The following is a 17,315-nucleotide window of genomic DNA, read 5'->3' on the forward strand; positions in this document are numbered from 1 at the left end:
GGCCGGATTTCTTTGCTCCAGCCATCCAGTGGGATAAATAGTTGCGGTCGACAAGCAAAGCAAGGGAGAACACGTTGTTGGTTCCCGCTGCAGAAAGCCTTGGCATTATTCGCATTGCATCTGAAGGCCTCAAAAAGATTTTCATTCCCTTCCTTTCCCTTCACTTTAGCAAGACCAAATCATTGCATATAAAATGTTCCTCGGAGAAGCCAAGGACGCGCAGGTCGTGCCCTTCATCATCAATGGCGAGGACTACTATCCTGAGAGATCATTTGATGTCACATCTCCTGTGACTGGCAAAGTGGTACACCGCTGTGGCGCTGCCACTCTCGCAGATGCCACTGCTGCTGTTGATGCCGCTGCCGCGGCCTTCAAGACTTGGAGAAAGTCAACACCCGTTCAACGACGTGACATTTTCCTCAAGGCCGCCGATATTATCCAGCAGAAGAGCGATGAGTTAGCCGAGATCATGTCAAATGAGACGGGAGCTGCGACGCCATGGGCTCTCTTCAACATCAACACCGCTGCAGAGTTGATTAGAGACGCTGCCAGCCGAACCTCTGCTATCGAAGGTTCATTTCCTACATTGATGGATCCCAACACCAGTGGCATAGTCCTACGAGAGCCCTATGGAGTTGTTCTGTCTGTGGCCCCTTGGTAAGCTGCAATACCTCTAATTCTGCACTCCCAACCGCTCCGTCTCACAACTTAAACTAGGAATGCCCCCTACATTCTACCCACTCGTTCTATTGCTGGCCCTGTTGCCGCAGGAAACACAGTTATTCTCAAAGCTTCAGAGCTTGCGCCGCAATCTATGAGGGCTCTTGTATCCGTCTTCCACGAGGCAGGTCTGCCCAACGGAGTCATCAACATGATTGCCCACGACCGGGATACTGCGGCTGAGATCACAACGGCTTTGATTGCCAACCCCCACATCAAGAAGATCAACTTTACGGGCAGCACCAACGTTGGACGAGTCATCGGAAGGCTCGCTGGCGAGCACCTCAAGCCAGTCATTCTAGAGCTTGGCGGCAAAGCACCGGCCATTGTCTGGGAGGACGCGGATCTAGATGTCGCAGCCCAGCAATGCGCATTGGGCGCGTTCCTTCACGGCGGCCAGATCTGCATGTCTACAGAGAGGATCATTATTCACAAGAAGATCAAGGGCCAGTTCCTAGAGAAGCTGACGGCGGCCGTCAAGGACATGTTCCCGTCTGATGGGCCCGCTCCTATTCTCGTCAATGAAATGGCCGTCAAGCGGAACAAGGCGCTCGTCGAAAATGCCACATCCAAAGGCGCCACGGTGATTATAGGAGACATCAAGGCTCTCGAGTCACGCAGCACTGAGTTGCGCCCAGTCGTTGTCGACAAGGTGGCGCCCGGTATGGATCTATACAAGACGGAGTCGTTTGGCCCAACTGTGTCCCTTTATGAGATTGAGACGGAGGAGGAGGCTCTGGAGCTTGCAAACGACGCTGATTACGGCCTTACGTCGGCCGTCTTCACCGAAGACCTCAGGAGGGGCCTTCGTTTTGCGAGGGAGATTGATTGTGGCGCCGTTCACATCAACAACATGACTGTTCATGACGAGCCAGCTCTGCCACATGGAGGGACCAAGTCAAGTGGGTTCGGGCGCTTCAATTCATCCGTTGGGCTGGACGAGTGGGTGAGAACGAAGACGGTCACTTTTAAGAACTAATGCTTTTCAAGAGAAGCGGGATATAATTTCATAGGCGGATACTCTAACTGTAACTTTAAGCTGTAGCTTTGACTTGGAATAATTCAATACTTTCCACTCCAACTTGTCTGGATTTTTGATATCTATCGCCTTCTTTGTGATACTCTCAATTAACGAGATGCTGTGCAGCTAAACAACTTGATAGCATGCTTTAGGGGTAATTTATCTTTCAACTCGTACCATTCTTTGACTGCTCAAAAATTGCTAGCACTCGCAAGTAGATCTAGATCTGTAGCATTAAGTTCCCAACGCTCTATAAAGAACAAGAAAGCAATACTAGATATGGTGGGCGGCAGGGGTATCAGACTGCTTCAAGTGCTCTAGCAAAAAGGAGGGGACTTGGGTACGTAAGGATGCCAACAGGAGGGGGGAAGAGGCAGGTAGTCAGTCGCTAGCAAATCTATCTCGTTGAAATCAAATCAAATCAAATCACAAGTCTAAAGAAAACCAAACATCTTGCAGGGGCCACTGAGGAGAGAGCGCAGATAAGAAACAAGAATTGCTTTTGTCTTGTTTGCTTTCCCTCATCCACAAAGTCAAAGTCAACCAACAATTGGTTGACAATGTCCCCCCCGCCCCCAGCACATAATTTTTTTCGCTTCACGTACGAAACTGCAAACGTATAATAGAGAAGAGCATATTCTGCAAAACGTGGAGAATGACAGCAACGCTGGTAGGCAAAAGCTCCGGCCAGACGGCCAGATCCAACTTGCCCTCCAGCCCAACGTCGATTTTGAAAATCAGGGCAATCAGCCCCCGCACGACGAGACTCGCGACCAGCTCGCACCCCCACGTCACCATGGAAGCGTAAAACGTCAGGTTAAAGTCGTACTGCAGCGTCTGGTCCTCGGCCTTGTCAAAGGCAAAGTACGGATACACCTCCTTGTTGGCGCCAAAGTGGAGCACCAGGATGCTTCCCAAGAAGGTGGCCATGGATGTGTTTTCGGCCAGGAAGCGGATGAAGAGGTTTCGAGTTTGCAGCTTTTGATATGTGCCATACGTCAGCCCACTAAGGCCTAGGATGGTGAGAATCTTGTGGAATAAGCGAGTCATCATGATGGGCGATATGATGACCAGTCCTGTGGAAGAGAGAACTTGAAGGATAACGAACTGGGACGGCGAGCGAAGGCGGGCGTATAGAGCTCGGACGTAGGTCTGGTAGGTAAGCATAAAATAGCTGCGAGTTGATTGTTAGCGAGTTGACTCCAACCACATTTCAGAGCTTTTGGATTGGACAAGACAAGGGGAAAGACCAACAGTTTAAAAACCCAGCTCAAAGGATAGCTCCCTACGCGCTCGCCTTCCCTGATGCCCAGCACCCAACCCGTCAGAGCATCCAGCAAATGCACGGTTACTACCCAGCCATATACGTATACGACAGTCTCAAAATTGTTGTGAGGCAGCGTGCGGAGGTAGATTTCAGCATACGCTTCTCCCAGAACATACGCCATCAACCCAATAAAGAGCGCTACGCAGAACCACAGAAACCTCACAAAGCTTGCTGGCAGCCATCGGCGCCGCAGAGCCACTCTGGATGTACCAGAAGGGGGCAGAACTCTCAAAACATCTTGCTCCCAGAGGTCGTCGGTGAGATCGCGGCGCCGGCGTTGTCGGTTAGGAAACGAGTCGGGCTCCCCTGTCCACCACGAGGTCGTAAAGATGCGCTGTGTCTCCGAGAGAGAGTGCCGTAGCCCAATATGTCGTTCGTTTGTCATGAGGATAAGAAAGGCGATGGCGACTGGCATGGCCATGACGATGAACGTCCATGATACCCATGCAGTGTTGTGAACGGTGAGGAAGCGAGTAGAAGGGACGAAATATACGGGAATGGGCACAGCAAGAGATATGATTGCTAGAAGAGAGATTGTTACTGGGAACCCAAAAGACTGTGGCCACCTATTAAGAAAACGTCAGCCAGGTTACATAAAACGCGAGGCACTGAGGGTAGGTGTGCATACCAATTCAACCTGTAAAGATTGAATACTTTGGTGATCCAAATCAGAGCACTGAGGTTATAGAAGCCGTAGTAGACGAAGAGGAAGAACCAAAAGTTGACCTGCACACGGGCCGCTCCGTGACCGGGGACTTTGCTGTCGAACGTCGCCGTGGTTCGTGTAAGTCGCTGCCAGATGCCATTCGCTTGGTCGCCGTCGTTGCCCTCGTCTGGGAACGAGTACTGCGGGAAAGGCACGGCACACCACGCAACGGCCTGGATGGACGCATGTGTCAGCCTTGGGCCCCAGTGTAAAAGTGCTCACCCGTAGAGGTCATGAATAGCAAGCAGCATCAACTTACCAGCGCCGCGGGGAGGAAGACGAGCAGTCCATATCGGCTCCACCACCTGTCCACCACACGCTTCACCGCCGAGGGCCTTGGATCAACAAAGAGATCGATGAAGTAGCCCTGCCACAGCCTCTCCCACCTCGAGTCGCCAACAGCCCTGTCAGCATCCCCAGAGCCGTCACTCAGAAGCCCCGCCTCGATCTCGGCCGCAATCACCGCTCCGTAGCCAACGTGTATGCTTTCGCGCCCGTTTCCATAGTGGCCGGCCAGCAATCCCAAGGGGCTGCTCGGTCGACGCGGTCCGATGCCAGGGCGAGGAGGCACGGCTCGATAGCGACCGAGCAAAGGCGACGAGTCCGTAGGCCGCGCGCGCGATTCAGAGCCCTGTGTGAACTGGAAGAAGGCGGGCATGGCTGCCTCCGACTGAGGGGAGACGAGAGGAGACGAGAGGACGCAGATGAAACGAGACAAGACGAGACAAGACAAGACAAGAGATGCAAGGCGGCGAGCGCTGCCCGTCCCTGCTGCTGCTCGTCCCGTCCTTTTTTGCAAGCTCAGCTCAGCTCAGCTCAGCACAGCACAGGTTTGCTCCCGCAGAGTGAGGTGAGTTGGAATGCGATTCGCTCGCTCGCACGAGAACAAAGGGCCAGCCGGCATGTGGAAGCGTAAATGACCTACAGCAGGGTCTCGTGCGCAGAGGGGCATCCCTGCAGCTGCATGATGCCGCGGGTCTTGTCGGGCGCTTTTGGTTGGATTGCGAAGCACTGAGATGCTGGAGAATCGGCACTACAGCAGATACAGCAGATTCCAGCAGATTTAGTGCTGCTGTTGCGCAGCTGCGGCAGAATGACGCGGTTGCCGCCAGACCCCTGAAGCCACTGGAAGCTTGGAAGCCAAAACAAAAGCGGTGTGCCAGCAAATGACATCACTAGCAGCGGGAGCTTTGCAGCTTAACGTCCACTGGTGTGTTCAATGTTTTGGTGACACAAGCAGCTGTGGATGGTATTGATGGCTATTGGACGCTGTATTCAGCCACTGCCTACATACGTATGCATGCACGAATAAATTGCTATACATCGAGCTATTCCCTCGTTGGGAAAGTAACACAGTTTTTTTGTTCTTGTTTTTCCAATCCTGTCTATTATGAATCAAGGAGCTAATCCTATTGCTTGGTTGGTGGTTCATGAGCATAGCGAAACAAGCAATAATACGCTGTAAATGTGTCCAAATTCTGCAAGGCGCCACGCCCAGCTGCCAAACTTTCCAACAAAAAATGTATGTCCCATCAACCCAATACATCATGTTATACAATACAAAGAAATCCCAAAAACAGAGCCACGCCCTTTTAGCTAAACATCCACAGGCCAAGTCTTGTTCTATCCAATAAAGGCGCGGCATGGTATAGAGAGAGCTTTATGGTTTCATGGCTCTCAGCATCTCACCTCGACGGCTTATTCCATTGAAATGACGGATCCATCGTCAGAGCCTCCAATCACATCATCTGAAAATGCCACCGTCTTTGTCGATGTTGACTTGCGGGACGGCTCAAGCACATCTCCATTCCACGGCTTGCATTCTTTGACGTGCTCTCCACACCGCAGACAAGTGAAGCCCTCGCCCTCTTCCCGGTCTAGACGCGTTGCGATGCATACAAAGCAGTAGATGCATCCACAGGGAATGGCCTCGTATGGATTAGTAACATCGGTTTGTGATGATCCGATAACGCCGCTAGATGCTGCTGCTGCCATGATTTCCGACTCAGATGATGCTGCGGCATTCTGATCCTGGTAGCAGATGGCGCAGGTCCTCTCGGGCAAGAAGCCAAACTCGCCATTAGCAGAATCACCCCCTTGGGTTGTGTTGATAATCTCTTTTGTTTTTCGCCAGGTACGGCTCAGCCATCTCCGCCAGCGGTTGATCCCAATCAGGGGCAGTACAAACAGAAGGAATTCGGTAAAGGCATGCCACACTAGCTGTCGATTGAGGTATTCAAAGGATACTTCGCGGCTGACATGGCTCGTGGGAGGTGCCAGTCGCATGCGTAAGACACGGTCGAGAATCGTGCGATACTGCCCACGGAATAGGAACACCAGGAAGGAGACGCATGCCGCGGCCGAGTGCACCGTTGTCAGTGCGGATGTTAATCGAGACAGCCTCTGGACTCGGGGGCTGGGGTCGCTGTATCCATCGTCCTGGTCCACCAGCCAGTCCTCCCATCTGGTCCAGGCATATTTCCCAAAGACCGTTATCAGGCCATACAGTGACTTTTGTAGCTTCGTCGGGGGTGACAGCACGGGGCCCCCTTTTCTGGCGTCGGTGTATTTGAGGTTTTGTAGAGCCGCTCCGTACGTTGCATCGTTATCCCAAACGGTCAGTTTGAAAAGGATGGCCCTAAGCGCCAGCTGAATCTCGGAAGACCAGTCGTCTTTGAGATGCCCGCCGGCATAGTATCTGAGGGCTTCGCCGACCTGCCCCTTGAGGAGGTCCAGCAGCTCTTCATCCAGGAGCTCGGCATCAACCTGCGCAACGCGAAATGCAGGCCGGGTGCTCTCTATGGAAGCAGCTGCATCCCAGACACCGGCAAGGCGGTTGAGGGGATAGGGCAGCCGCTGCAGCTGGGTGTTCACGCGAGACGATTCGCGCTGAGCCGCGATTCGGGCTCGCTGTTCGGCCTCGCGGGCCTGTCGTCGTGCAGCGACGCGCTGTTGGGCTTGGACGAAGCTCGAGTCGTTCATGGAGGCGGCATTGAGGGTTGAATCTGGGGATGCGGGTTCGGTCGTGTGTCAAGACTTCATGCCGAGCGCGATGGGGTTGAGAGAGTTGAGAGATGTCGAGATGCGATTATGAAAGCTGACTGAAGGACCCGAGCCGAGGTCTAGCTGGGGTGGCTTTCGGCTCGTGGATCTGCGGTGATAGGCCGGGCCCACCAGCCGTGGTTTTAGCACTCGAGGCAAATGCCTAGGTTAGAAATTCAATCGGCAGCAACGCAAAGCACATGAATTGGAATTGTGTAGGTGGTATTACAATGGCTGCTTTGCTGGTTAAAGGCGATATTTGATAGCAGATGGTCACGAGATAAGCAGCCGTATGCTCAAATACTCGTCATGTGATGCGGTGCCGTACTCGGGAGGATGGTGTCGATATGATCTGGTGTGCTTCGTAGATCCCACCCACACGCTTTGCAAATGAAGACCCCTCCTCGCGGGGTTTTTGAAGGGGAATCCTTTGGAAACGGCTTCGTAACTTTGTTGTTTCGTCTCCGCTATTCCATGCTGGCTCGTCTACTCCTTGAAGAGGGCCATTTCATGGTCGTTTATAGTGCTGACAAAGCGCAAAAACAAAACGCCTTCGAATCAATCATCTCACCTTCGAGGCTGGTCAGCCACAAGGATGCACGGGATCTGGAGCGTTACCACATGGCCGGTAAGACCTTTCATGTGCCGGCCAGACACATGGCTGTAGGTGCTTACAGACGGCGGGACTCGACAAAAGAAGGCCAGCGATTTATCATGTCCGGTTGCCTCGAATCCGAGTGAAGCTTGCATCGTTACAAAACGAACGCAATAATCCTCTTGGGGGAAAAACTTGTTCAAAAGATTCGCTATCCATAATCTTTTGCCTCATTTGGCCCTCTTCGAACATACCAGTACTGCATAAATCCACTGAACGGCGCTTGGTAACCTATGCTGTGAATCGATATTGCGACCACCACCTCGAGGATTTTCACGCTGGGCCTAGTTATATCGAGTACCTAAGAACCATCGCATTGGTTCAAAAAGAGCCACAAGGTTGTTCCTCGATTAACTCCTTCCTGCAGGCAGTTTATCAGCCGGATACAGCATGAAGCCCACGAGGAACAATAGCCATCTCACATATTATTACTGGGAACATGACAAACATCCCAACTTGCCCAGTACTCGGCCTCTCTACTTCCGCGCAGATACTCTACAGCGCTCTTCAAAAATCCTATCATAGTCTTAAGAACCCATGAAGACTCTAGAACCCGAGCAACGAATCGGATTCGTCGACGTCGCAAAACAGCAATCCATCCATGCCTTTGATCTTCCCCGGCCGCCCCTCCACACTCTCCATACCGCACTAAAGCAGCCTGACCCGCCCTCGATGCAGCCTAGCTTTAGACGGAGCTTCATCACTGCAAATCCACCATCTCCATCTCCTGGATTCATCAACGGCCGCATCTGCCTAGTCGCTGCTCGGGGTCGTGCTTGCGCTTGCGCTTCTGCTTGGGCCTGCTGCTTTCTTATTCGCCATCATCTGTGTGACTCATTGCCCGTCGCGACGCGAACCCGCCAAATCACGTCCATCGAAAGCACTTTATATCAACAGCTGCTGCCTCTTTCGCGCGATTGCGATCCCGGTCTCGCGATTCACGGCTCGGGGTTTGTCTGCAGGCTCCGTGGCTGGCCTTGGATTGCGATATCTAGGCCGGCCTATTTCAACGCCATCTCGAGGGATTGGGCTGGAGACGGGAGATTGATTAGATCCATCTTCGATCAACCCCAACACCGCCACCTCGCTGTTCACCAAAACGACGAACAGCTACAATACATAATCGTTCCTTGTCACCTCACAATTACACCTCTAGACCTTTCTCTCTTTTTCCCCCACCCGACTTCTGACAGAATATGGCACCGCGTCGGCGAGAAATCCCCGCCGAGGGCTCGTGGCGCCTCGTCGACGGTGAAAACGACAGTTTCGACACAAGCATTATTGATCCTCTGCCCGGGGATGACTTCAGCCCTCCGTCAAGCGCCATGCCCTCTTCCGGGTTCCCCACCCAGGAATCCTTTTCCCAGAGTCAGAACAACATGAGCTTCGCATCTCAGGACAGCATCCGCGACTTTGCCAATTTCCAGAACGACGAAGACGTCATCTTGCGACAGCCTTTCCGCCCCACGCTTCCCTCGAGTGCTGCCACTTCGATGCAGCGTGCTTCATATCCGCAGCCCGAGCTGCAACTCCGAATGCCTCTCGTTAAAGCCAACAATCTCGTTGCGAGCGAAGCCTCACGGACCGCCAGAACCACCGATGATGATAGCGAGGAGGGCAGTGTGTGGGATTCTGAGCAGGAACAGGCTCCTGACAATTGGCACGAAGAGTCGGAAAAAGAATATGCCAGGCTTTTGAAGGAGCAAAACGAGGCTTCGGTTAATTGGGGCCACACCAAGCCAGGCTCATCAGCATCCAGCCCCTCCTGGCAACTGCTTCAAATCTTCCGCTACACAATAATACCCGTCGCAATCGTCCTTGTTGCATATCTCTTTCATATCAATGGCGTCTCTGTCCAAGACGCCCGCGACAAGGTCCAATCATTCTCATTTACATCTCTGCAGGATATTACAGGTGTTTCCAACTTCCAAATTCCATTCTTCGAGGCCGAGACATCTCACCGTGCCGCTGCTTCTTCAATCGACTTCACAAGTCTTATGGAGGTTCAATCTGGGTTTGAGAGTGTGCTCGATAAGAGCGCGTATGGCCTCACCATGCCTCTTGAACTCAAGAGTTCAGAGATGGCTACCCGAAACCTAAGGGCTCTCCTCAAGGAGACCGAAATCGCGGCTAGAGAAGATTTCATTTTGGAGCTCAATGGTTATATTGAAAAAGCTGGCCGAGCAGGCTCGGATTTGCAGACATTTTATATCCACATTGGCTCAACCGTCGACTCCATCATTAATATCAATCGCTGGACCCTGCGCCACATCAATTCCCTATCTATGGAACCCGAGACACCCTCACTACCTCCAGTCATAGCCTGGGCCATCCGACCGCTGAGTCTATTCAGATCATCAGAACAGGCTGGAAACGATCAGGCCCTGTTGGATAAATACTCTGAGCACATCACTCTCGTTCAAGATCGGCTAGGGAAACTCCTCGATGAAGGGAAGGCCCTCTTATTACTCCTCCACCAGAGCCAGAGCCAGCTAGGCGTAATTAATGAACAAGCCAAACAACTTCCTGGAGCGGGGAGTGCCAAACCCGACTCACTGCTCTCGACTATCTGGGCCTATATCGGGAGCTTCATGGAGGAGCCACGCAATTTCGACGAGCAGATTGTGCTGCTGAAGAAGGTGGACGCGCAGTATGCAAACACCATTTCTCATCTCGTGTCCCTAATTGAGGAGCTCAAGGACATCCAGCTGTATCTGGGGGATTTGCTCAAACGAAACGATGACTCTTCCGATATTTGGGAAGAGGGGCCTGGAGCGCTGGGTCAAACGACGTTGAGTGAGCAGTATGACATTATCAAGAATGCCGTGGAAAGGCTTGAACAGGCCAGAAAGAGAACCACGGAGGGCGAGGCAGAGAACAAGACACCAAGCGAAGCAGAGCTCGAAACACCGAGTGAAGCGGAGACTGAGACACCGAGTGAGACAGAGCACGAGACGTCCGGCGAAACGCACGCCGAGACGAGCAACGATAACTGATGCCAGAAGTGAGGATGAAGCGAAGCGGGAGCAACTGTTTCTTTTACTGGTTTATAACGTAAAATGGGAACATAAGGAAGCTAGCCATATTTCTTTGTCCTGTCCCTTTTTTTTTTCCCTTCTTTTTTTTCTATTTTCGTTTTCTTTCCTTCTTTTTCCTTTTCTCCTTTAAGGCTACTCATTCATCTCGCGATTCTATAAGCATAACTCAAGGCTGCGAGAAGTCGGGATTTTTGTATACTACATGGGCGTCACTGGGTATAGACATATGTCATGAAGCGGACTGCATCAGAACCAAATAGCAAATTTTAAGAAATAACCAATCAGTGCTGGTCTCGGCATTGATTTTGTGTCAGCGCCTGTACTTCATTAATTTTTGACCTCCTGTGCCTTTGAAGCTTTCTACCTAAAGTACCGTATCCCAACTCAGTCGCCATCGTCGTCATGAACCCCTATTATAATCAGTCATCGTCTTCATCGTCATCTTCTCCCGTCCGCCTCTCTCTTCCTCTTTTTCTAATCACCAACGAACTCGCCGCCACACTCTCCCTCCATCCCCTAGCAGGATTAATCGGCTTCAAGAACCCATCCACGTGCACCGCTCCCAACACCTCATCCTCGCTATCCCACTCCTCGTCTTCATCTCCCCGCCCAGGGTGCACAAGTTGCATATGCCGCCGTAGATTCTGCCTCCTCGTGAAGCCCGTAGCCGAGCGCTCGCACGTAGGGACCGGACAGAGGTGGAAACCTGCCGAGGAGCGCGACCTCGAGCGGGATTTCGATTGTGAGCGATTCCTGGGCGTGCCGAAGGTAGAAGACGCCGAGTGAGGCGAGGAGCGCCCGCGGAAGGGGGATGAGCTGCGCCCGCGACTCGAGAGACGGCCCAGCGAGGCCTGGCGGGAGAGCGTGTTGCGGGATGACGCAGCAGTTACGGCGTTCGCTTGGCTGTCTGAATCGGAATCTTCGTCCAGGCCGAGCTTGATCTTCTCTGGCCGGTATTCCATCGTATGAAAGGCCGGTGCTCTAGAAGCAGGCGCCTCATCCAAACGCCGCACCACCATACCTTGGCCAAACAGATTGGCGCATCGCTTCGCTGTCCGGGCAATGACCTGGGGAGAGAAACCAGCCAGGGCAGCAGCGCCGACAACATCGCTCCAGTCGCGGAGGCCAAGCCTGCGTAGCCGTCTCTCCTGAGCGCTGGCCTGCGGCTCGATTCCCAGCTCTTCCTCCTCTCTAAGGAGGGCCTGCTCACGCGCCAGCTTCTCATCGCCCTGACGGAGCCATTCTTCGAATGCTGCGTCTCTGTCTTGTGTTAGTGCCGGAAGCCTTCTGTGGGATTCGCGCGCGATGCGAATGAGCATCTCCTCATGTGTCTCGCCTTCGCGAGGGATGTGGATTTTCCGTGGACGACCTCTTTTGCTTTGGCGAGCATTCGGTGTAACGGCGCCGTCTGGGTGAGGCGAGGTTTCTGCTCCAGTGAGCTGAGTGCTGCGAGGGCGACCACGTTTACGCTTAGGGCCAGAATGGGCATCTGATTCCGAGTCGGAGGTTGCTGAAGAATCGGATGCGTAGTTCGTGGTGGCGACGCGGGCATTGTGGAGGATATGCAAGGTCGCGTCCAGCTGTGACAGTATGTGTCGAACAGATGGCCGGATGATTTCGTAGGATAGATCGTCATTGGAAGACATTACAGGCTCCTTTGCCTCTGTCGTCTCTCTCTTCTTTTGTTTTGTTTGTGCTGGCTCATCCTCGCCGCCATCATCATCAATCATCATTTTCTCGTCCTCAGAAGAAGGATCCGATAGACCTGATGTCTCTTGGTCTTCTCTCTGAGATTCGCCGTGATTGAAAGGCGTCGCATTTCCTTCAATAGATTCAAACACGACTTGCCTCTTTTCTCTGGCCTTGCTTTTGTGAAAACGCTCTCCAGCCAGCCTCAATATAGTCGCTCCCAGCTCCTCATGCAGCTCGGAGCTAGGCATCTGTCTCTCCGCCTTGCGGAATGTAAATCTGCCATGCCCATCGTCATCCTCTCTCCGGATGTGCTTCTGCTGTGGCACCCGCTTTTCGTTCAATGGCCACGCTGTCCAAACTCTGGGGGGCGCCCATATACCCTGCTCTCCATTTTCCTGTCACCCAATGTCAGCCCATCGCTCATGAGTCAAGGGACAGGTGGCTCAGTCAATGAGATTAATACAAGAGAAGCGTACCAGGGTAACCGTGACATCATGTGCCGTTTGAGAGTCTTTTCCGCTCTTCTTCAGCGCATATGCGTTGTACAAGTGAATCGCCAAATCCTGACCCTCGACAGCCTCCATCGATTGCCAGAGCCGCCGCTCCTCCACCGTCAAGCGCTGCCATGTTCTTTGTGCTCCTGTCCAGCGGTTTGGCCGGTTGTCGTGCAGATCTTGGGATGTGACAGATGCGATCTCGTCGCTGTCGAGATCCCACTCGGGAGAGCTTCGATCCATGCCTCGCCTGGCAATCACCTCACCATCGATAGATTAGTAGCTGCTTCGTAACATGTATGAGTTAATTAAGGTGTATTGACGATTAATTTTTTCAAGAATAGTGTTAGAACAAGGTTTTAATCGGATTCGCAAATGACGGGAGGGTCGCTTGATGCCAATGTTGATGAAAAGTTGAGGTTGAGGCTCATGGTGAAAAGTATAAGTTCACGTGCTAGGAAAATTTCAAGTCTACTGTAGATAATCATCACTATCAAAGCACCCTGACACAACTTGGTCAATCTCGTAAGCATCATTACGCCAGTTTTTCAATCTCAAATATTTAATATTAAAGAGAAATCCATTTTATTTTCATCGCATATACGCCGTTGAATCCTATTTACTAGTATATTAAACAGTACATCCCGAAAATTACGCCTTGCCGTTGGCCTTTTCCTTTTCCAGCTTTCTCCTCTTGGAGCGCAGCTTGGCATCCTCTGCGCTCTTCTTGTTGTTCGTGTACTGCATCTGCTCAAAGAGCTTTCTCTTCTTCTTGCTCAGCATTCCCTTGGCCCGGTCCAGGTCTTCGGCCTCTTCGCGGGCCTTCTTTGCAAGGGCCTTTCGGGCATCCTCCTTTGCCTTGGTCTTGGGGTTAGCAGCCTTTGATTTGACTGCCTTGCCGGACATTTCAGCTTCAAGCTCAATCTGTCTCTGCAGGGCCTCGTTTTCGTCGTCATCTTCGTCTTCATCCTCCTCCTCCTCAGCTTCATCCTCATCCTCAGCCTCATCCTCGTCCTCATCTTCATCCTCATCATCCTCTGCAACATCCATGCCCTCTACAGTCTCATCTGCATCAGCCTCTTCATCATCATCGCCAGCCTCGAGGGCTTCGTGCTCGGGCTCCTGCTCCTCAAGGGACACTGTCGGGTCGTAGGCTCCCTGCACCTTTCTGACAAAGGGGCTCAGATGCGGGGGCAGTGATGCGCCTGGCGCATACACATGAGGCTCTTTCAGCTCACCATCGTTGACAGAATCCCAGACCCACTGAGGTTGGATGTATATCCGGCCAGGCACACGTCGGTTGGCTGCCAGCTTTTGCGCCGTCTGGTTGTCCTCGCCATCACCATCCTCGTTCATTGAAGCTTGTATCGGGGGTCGGTCGACGATCTGGTGAGTGATTGATGGGTCCAGCTCATCCGTTGTGAAAGCGCCGCCACCGAGCACGGCGTCCCAGCCGACACGCTTGCAGCCGAATGACTTGAGGATAAACTCTAGGGGCTGGCGGGGAGTCTCACGGGACAGGTAAATTGTGAAGTTTGAGAAGAGGGAGTTGGGGCTAGTGCCACTGTATGATGGCTGGGGTAGAACGTCGCCTCCAGGAGCAGCTGGCTCGAACTTGTCAATGGCACCAGCGGCGTCTTGGTCGGCCTCCTCATTGTCCTCCATTGCGGTATCGTCAGTAGCAGCACCATTTGCTCCTCCATTTGTCATGCTCTTCAGGACTTTGTTGACGGCAGCTTGAACCTTGGGGTCCGGCTTGTGAGCAACGTCCTCCAACTTGCTCTGCTCTTCACCGCCAACCAGAGTCTTGCCCTCCAGGGTGAAGGCGCCCAGCTCGGCAGCATTCTCATCCTTGACAGCATCGAACTTGGGCGGGTACTTGAGGCCAATTGAAGTATAAAGCCTGAAGTTGACAAAGCCAAGAAGCGTCATGTAGAACTCGACAAAGGTTCCCATGATGCGGAAGTCGACATCGCCGACAATTCTCTGGTTGAACTTGTAGGGAACCAGCCACAGGACCTCCTCGCCTTGGATGTTGGCCTGGTAGTAGATACCCTTGATAGACAAGAAGGACTTTGTAAGGCTCTTGGAGACAATGAGATAGTGCTGGAACTCGAGGCACAATCGCTCGCAGCGGGCAATCATCTTAGCGGGCACCATGGAAGTCGAGGGCAGGTTCGCAAAGAGGAAGAGCATAGAGAGGCAGTCATCCAGATCCCTCAATGCGTCGACAAACGTCGGGTAGCGCTCGCGGACAACATGATCCAGAGTGTAGGTCGGCTTTCCAGTCTTGTCTGGTCGGCTTGCATTGCTCTCCAGTCGAGCGGCATCGCTGACATCTCCTCGGCCCAATGCTCTTGAAATCTTCTTCTCCAGAACCTTGTGGTCACGGAACTTTTGCACCAGCGGCTCGTGAAGGAGATACTGAATGTCTTTGGTGTAGTAAAAGGTAGTCGAGGCAGTGGAAGACTTGGAAACCTTCTTCTTGCTGCGAGGCTCTCGGGGGTAGATGCCTTTCCAAATGCAAAGCTTTCGGAAATCGGGAAGACTGAGCTGCAGTTTTCGGATCGCCTGGTTTCGCGTCACGAAGTTCTTGGCCGCACCGGCCTGTCCCTTCTTCTTTATCCGCGCCATTGTGTTGACTGTTGGCGATTTGCTATGGCGAAGCTTTTGATACTCTGTGGGAAAAAGTCCGCGGGGCAGTAAATCGCCAATTGTTTGAACTTTTTTTCTTGCAACCAGCCCGGAAATTTTAATGCCATGCGCCACCGCCCACGCCGTTGTCTGGAACAGGATTAGCAGCCCATGTCCTGCTTCACCGCCCAGCCCACTTTGAGCCACTCACGAGCCACCGACAAGCCACTCTTGAGGCTGCCCGTTCTCGCGTCGAACAGGAACAGCTCTAGCCAGGCAGCTGGCGATGTGATTGGCCAGCGAGGCTCAACTGCGGCCAAGTGGCCTCGATCCTGGTCCCTCCAATCTGCCCGAGCTTCAGTAGAGCCATTCCCAAGATCCTCCTCCAATATGGCCTAGGAGATGCCATGTCGACCACCATGACTTTGCAGAGCAAGGTCGGCGTCTTCGCTGGCGCCGCCTTGCTGAGACTCGTCCTGTCCACCGCCTTCCCCAGCCTGCCGGATCTGCTGACGGGCCGCGTCGAGATCTCAACCCCCGTGACGAGCTTCAAACGATGTAAGGCGCATCGCAAATCCCAGCGCTGAGAGGCGGCATTGAGTCCGATGCACTGACTGTTTCCGTAGTGCAGGAGGGATTGTTCCTGTATAACCACAATGTCTGGCCCTACGATGGCGGCGTCTTCCACCAGGCGCCGCTGCTCCTCCCTCTCTTCTCGCTGCTCCCAGACGTCAAGACCTGGCCCATCTTTACATCATTGCTGTATATCCTCGTCGATCTTCTCAGCGCATATGCGCTCCTTGTGATTGCAGATTCGGGAGAGGCCGGCCAGTCAAAACATTTCACCTCTCCTCGACGAGCCAAGAGATCCTCGGGGCTTCTCGTCGCTGCAGCGTAAGGTTTCCCATCTGTAAGGCTTGATGAAGCATGGAATCGGTGCTAACGTTGGGGCCATGCAGCTTCTTATTCAACCCGTACACAATCGCCGCCTCCATTGGCCGATCAACCAGCGTATTCACAAACTGCGCGATTCTCTTCGCCATCGCAAAGGCTCTGTCCGGCTCTCCCTTTAATGCCATGGTTGCCATCTCGTTCGCCTCCTACCTCTCCATGTACCCGCTTCTCCTCCTGCCGCCTCTTGTCCTCCTCGCATACGACCGTCAATCCGAAAAGCGGCGGATTGACTCCGCCATCCAGTTCTCGATAAGGGCTATTCTCATCGCAGCCGCCTGCATATCCCTCCTTTTGGCCATGTCGTTTGCGCTCACGGGCAACTCGTGGGACTTTTTAGCTCGAACATATGGCATCCAGCTCACCTTGTCCGATCTGACTCCCACGGTCGGGCTCTGGTGGTACTTTTTCATCGAGATATTCGACTCCTTCCGAGCCTTCTTCCTCGCCGTCTTCTGGCTACACCTCGTGATATACGTTGGCGGCCTCTCCATCCGACTTCGCACTCAGCCCCTGGCCGTCTTGACGATCCTTCTGGGCATCTTCGCTGTCTTTAAGCCCTACCCGTCCATCTCGGACACAAGCTTGTTCCTCGCCATGTTGGCGCTATTCCGACACTTATACCCCATTATGCGATACACTTACGTTGCCTCTGCCACCATGCTCTACGCGACGTTCCTCGGCCCTGCATTTTATCATTTGTGGATATATGCTGGCAGCGGCAATGCCAACTTCTTTTATGCTATAACACTGGTGTGGAGTTTGGGTCAGAGTTTGTTTGTGTCTGATCTGACATTTGCAGTCTTGAGAGATGAGTGGGAAGTGGAGAGACCAGAGATGGTGGGCAAGGAGATTCGACAAATATAGAACGGATGCATTTCGTCCCGCAGGAATTAAATAATAGATGTAAACTGAATGTGCTATCTTTGGTGGATCAATATGTATAAATACGATGTCGGTAGATCGGCTTATCGGGAAAGGGTAGCATTTACCATGGCGTAAAGAGGACAAGATCAAATGTCAATGTACTGTATT

General features: G+C 52.8%; 7 protein-coding genes across 7 annotated transcripts; 3 read left to right on the plus strand and 4 right to left on the minus strand.

Moving 5' to 3' along the window:
* Positions 1-193: 193 nt before the first annotated feature.
* On the plus strand, positions 194-1,699 carry TRIVIDRAFT_31969 (uncharacterized protein; the record flags this gene model as incomplete). Its single annotated transcript, XM_014103915.1, has 2 exons — positions 194-657; positions 718-1,699. The coding sequence occupies 2 exons, from the start codon at positions 194-196 to the stop codon at positions 1,697-1,699; spliced, it is 1,446 nt and encodes a 481-aa protein (XP_013959390.1).
* Positions 1,700-1,707: 8 nt separating this feature from the next.
* Positions 1,708-4,679, minus strand: TRIVIDRAFT_84992 (uncharacterized protein; the record flags this gene model as incomplete). Its single annotated transcript, XM_014103916.1, has 4 exons — positions 1,708-2,915; positions 2,996-3,634; positions 3,697-3,947; positions 4,034-4,679. 4 exons carry the CDS (start codon positions 4,430-4,432, stop codon positions 2,339-2,341), a joined length of 1,866 nt encoding a protein of 621 aa, XP_013959391.1.
* An 826-nt stretch (positions 4,680-5,505) lies between these two features.
* TRIVIDRAFT_15052 (uncharacterized protein) lies at positions 5,506-6,756 on the minus strand (the record flags this gene model as incomplete). The annotated part of the gene is made up of 1 exon (XM_014103800.1): positions 5,506-6,756. A coding segment is annotated over one exon (1,251 nt), but the record flags the coding sequence as incomplete, so codon positions are not given.
* Positions 6,757-8,667: 1,911 nt separating this feature from the next.
* On the plus strand, positions 8,668-10,467 carry TRIVIDRAFT_32745 (uncharacterized protein; the record flags this gene model as incomplete). Its single annotated transcript, XM_014103917.1, has 1 exon — positions 8,668-10,467. The coding sequence occupies one exon, from the start codon at positions 8,668-8,670 to the stop codon at positions 10,465-10,467; it is 1,800 nt and encodes a 599-aa protein (XP_013959392.1).
* A 548-nt stretch (positions 10,468-11,015) lies between these two features.
* Positions 11,016-12,938, minus strand: TRIVIDRAFT_114634 (uncharacterized protein; the record flags this gene model as incomplete). Its single annotated transcript, XM_014103918.1, has 2 exons — positions 11,016-12,596; positions 12,678-12,938. Coding segments are annotated over 2 exons (1,842 nt in total), but the record flags the coding sequence as incomplete, so codon positions are not given.
* A 306-nt stretch (positions 12,939-13,244) lies between these two features.
* TRIVIDRAFT_167413 (uncharacterized protein) lies at positions 13,245-15,329 on the minus strand (the record flags this gene model as incomplete). Its single annotated transcript, XM_014103919.1, has 1 exon — positions 13,245-15,329. One exon carries the CDS (start codon positions 15,327-15,329, stop codon positions 13,347-13,349), a length of 1,983 nt encoding a protein of 660 aa, XP_013959394.1.
* A 419-nt stretch (positions 15,330-15,748) lies between these two features.
* On the plus strand, positions 15,749-17,312 carry TRIVIDRAFT_84995 (uncharacterized protein; the record flags this gene model as incomplete). Its single annotated transcript, XM_014103920.1, has 3 exons — positions 15,749-15,887; positions 15,956-16,223; positions 16,289-17,312. 3 exons carry the CDS (start codon positions 15,749-15,751, stop codon positions 17,145-17,147), a joined length of 1,266 nt encoding a protein of 421 aa, XP_013959395.1.
* Between the last annotated feature and the right edge of the window lie 3 nt (positions 17,313-17,315).

This window comes from Trichoderma virens (genome assembly GCF_000170995.1).
Source record: "Trichoderma virens Gv29-8 chromosome Unknown TRIVIscaffold_3, whole genome shotgun sequence".
NCBI classification, from domain to species: domain Eukaryota; kingdom Fungi; phylum Ascomycota; class Sordariomycetes; order Hypocreales; family Hypocreaceae; genus Trichoderma; species Trichoderma virens.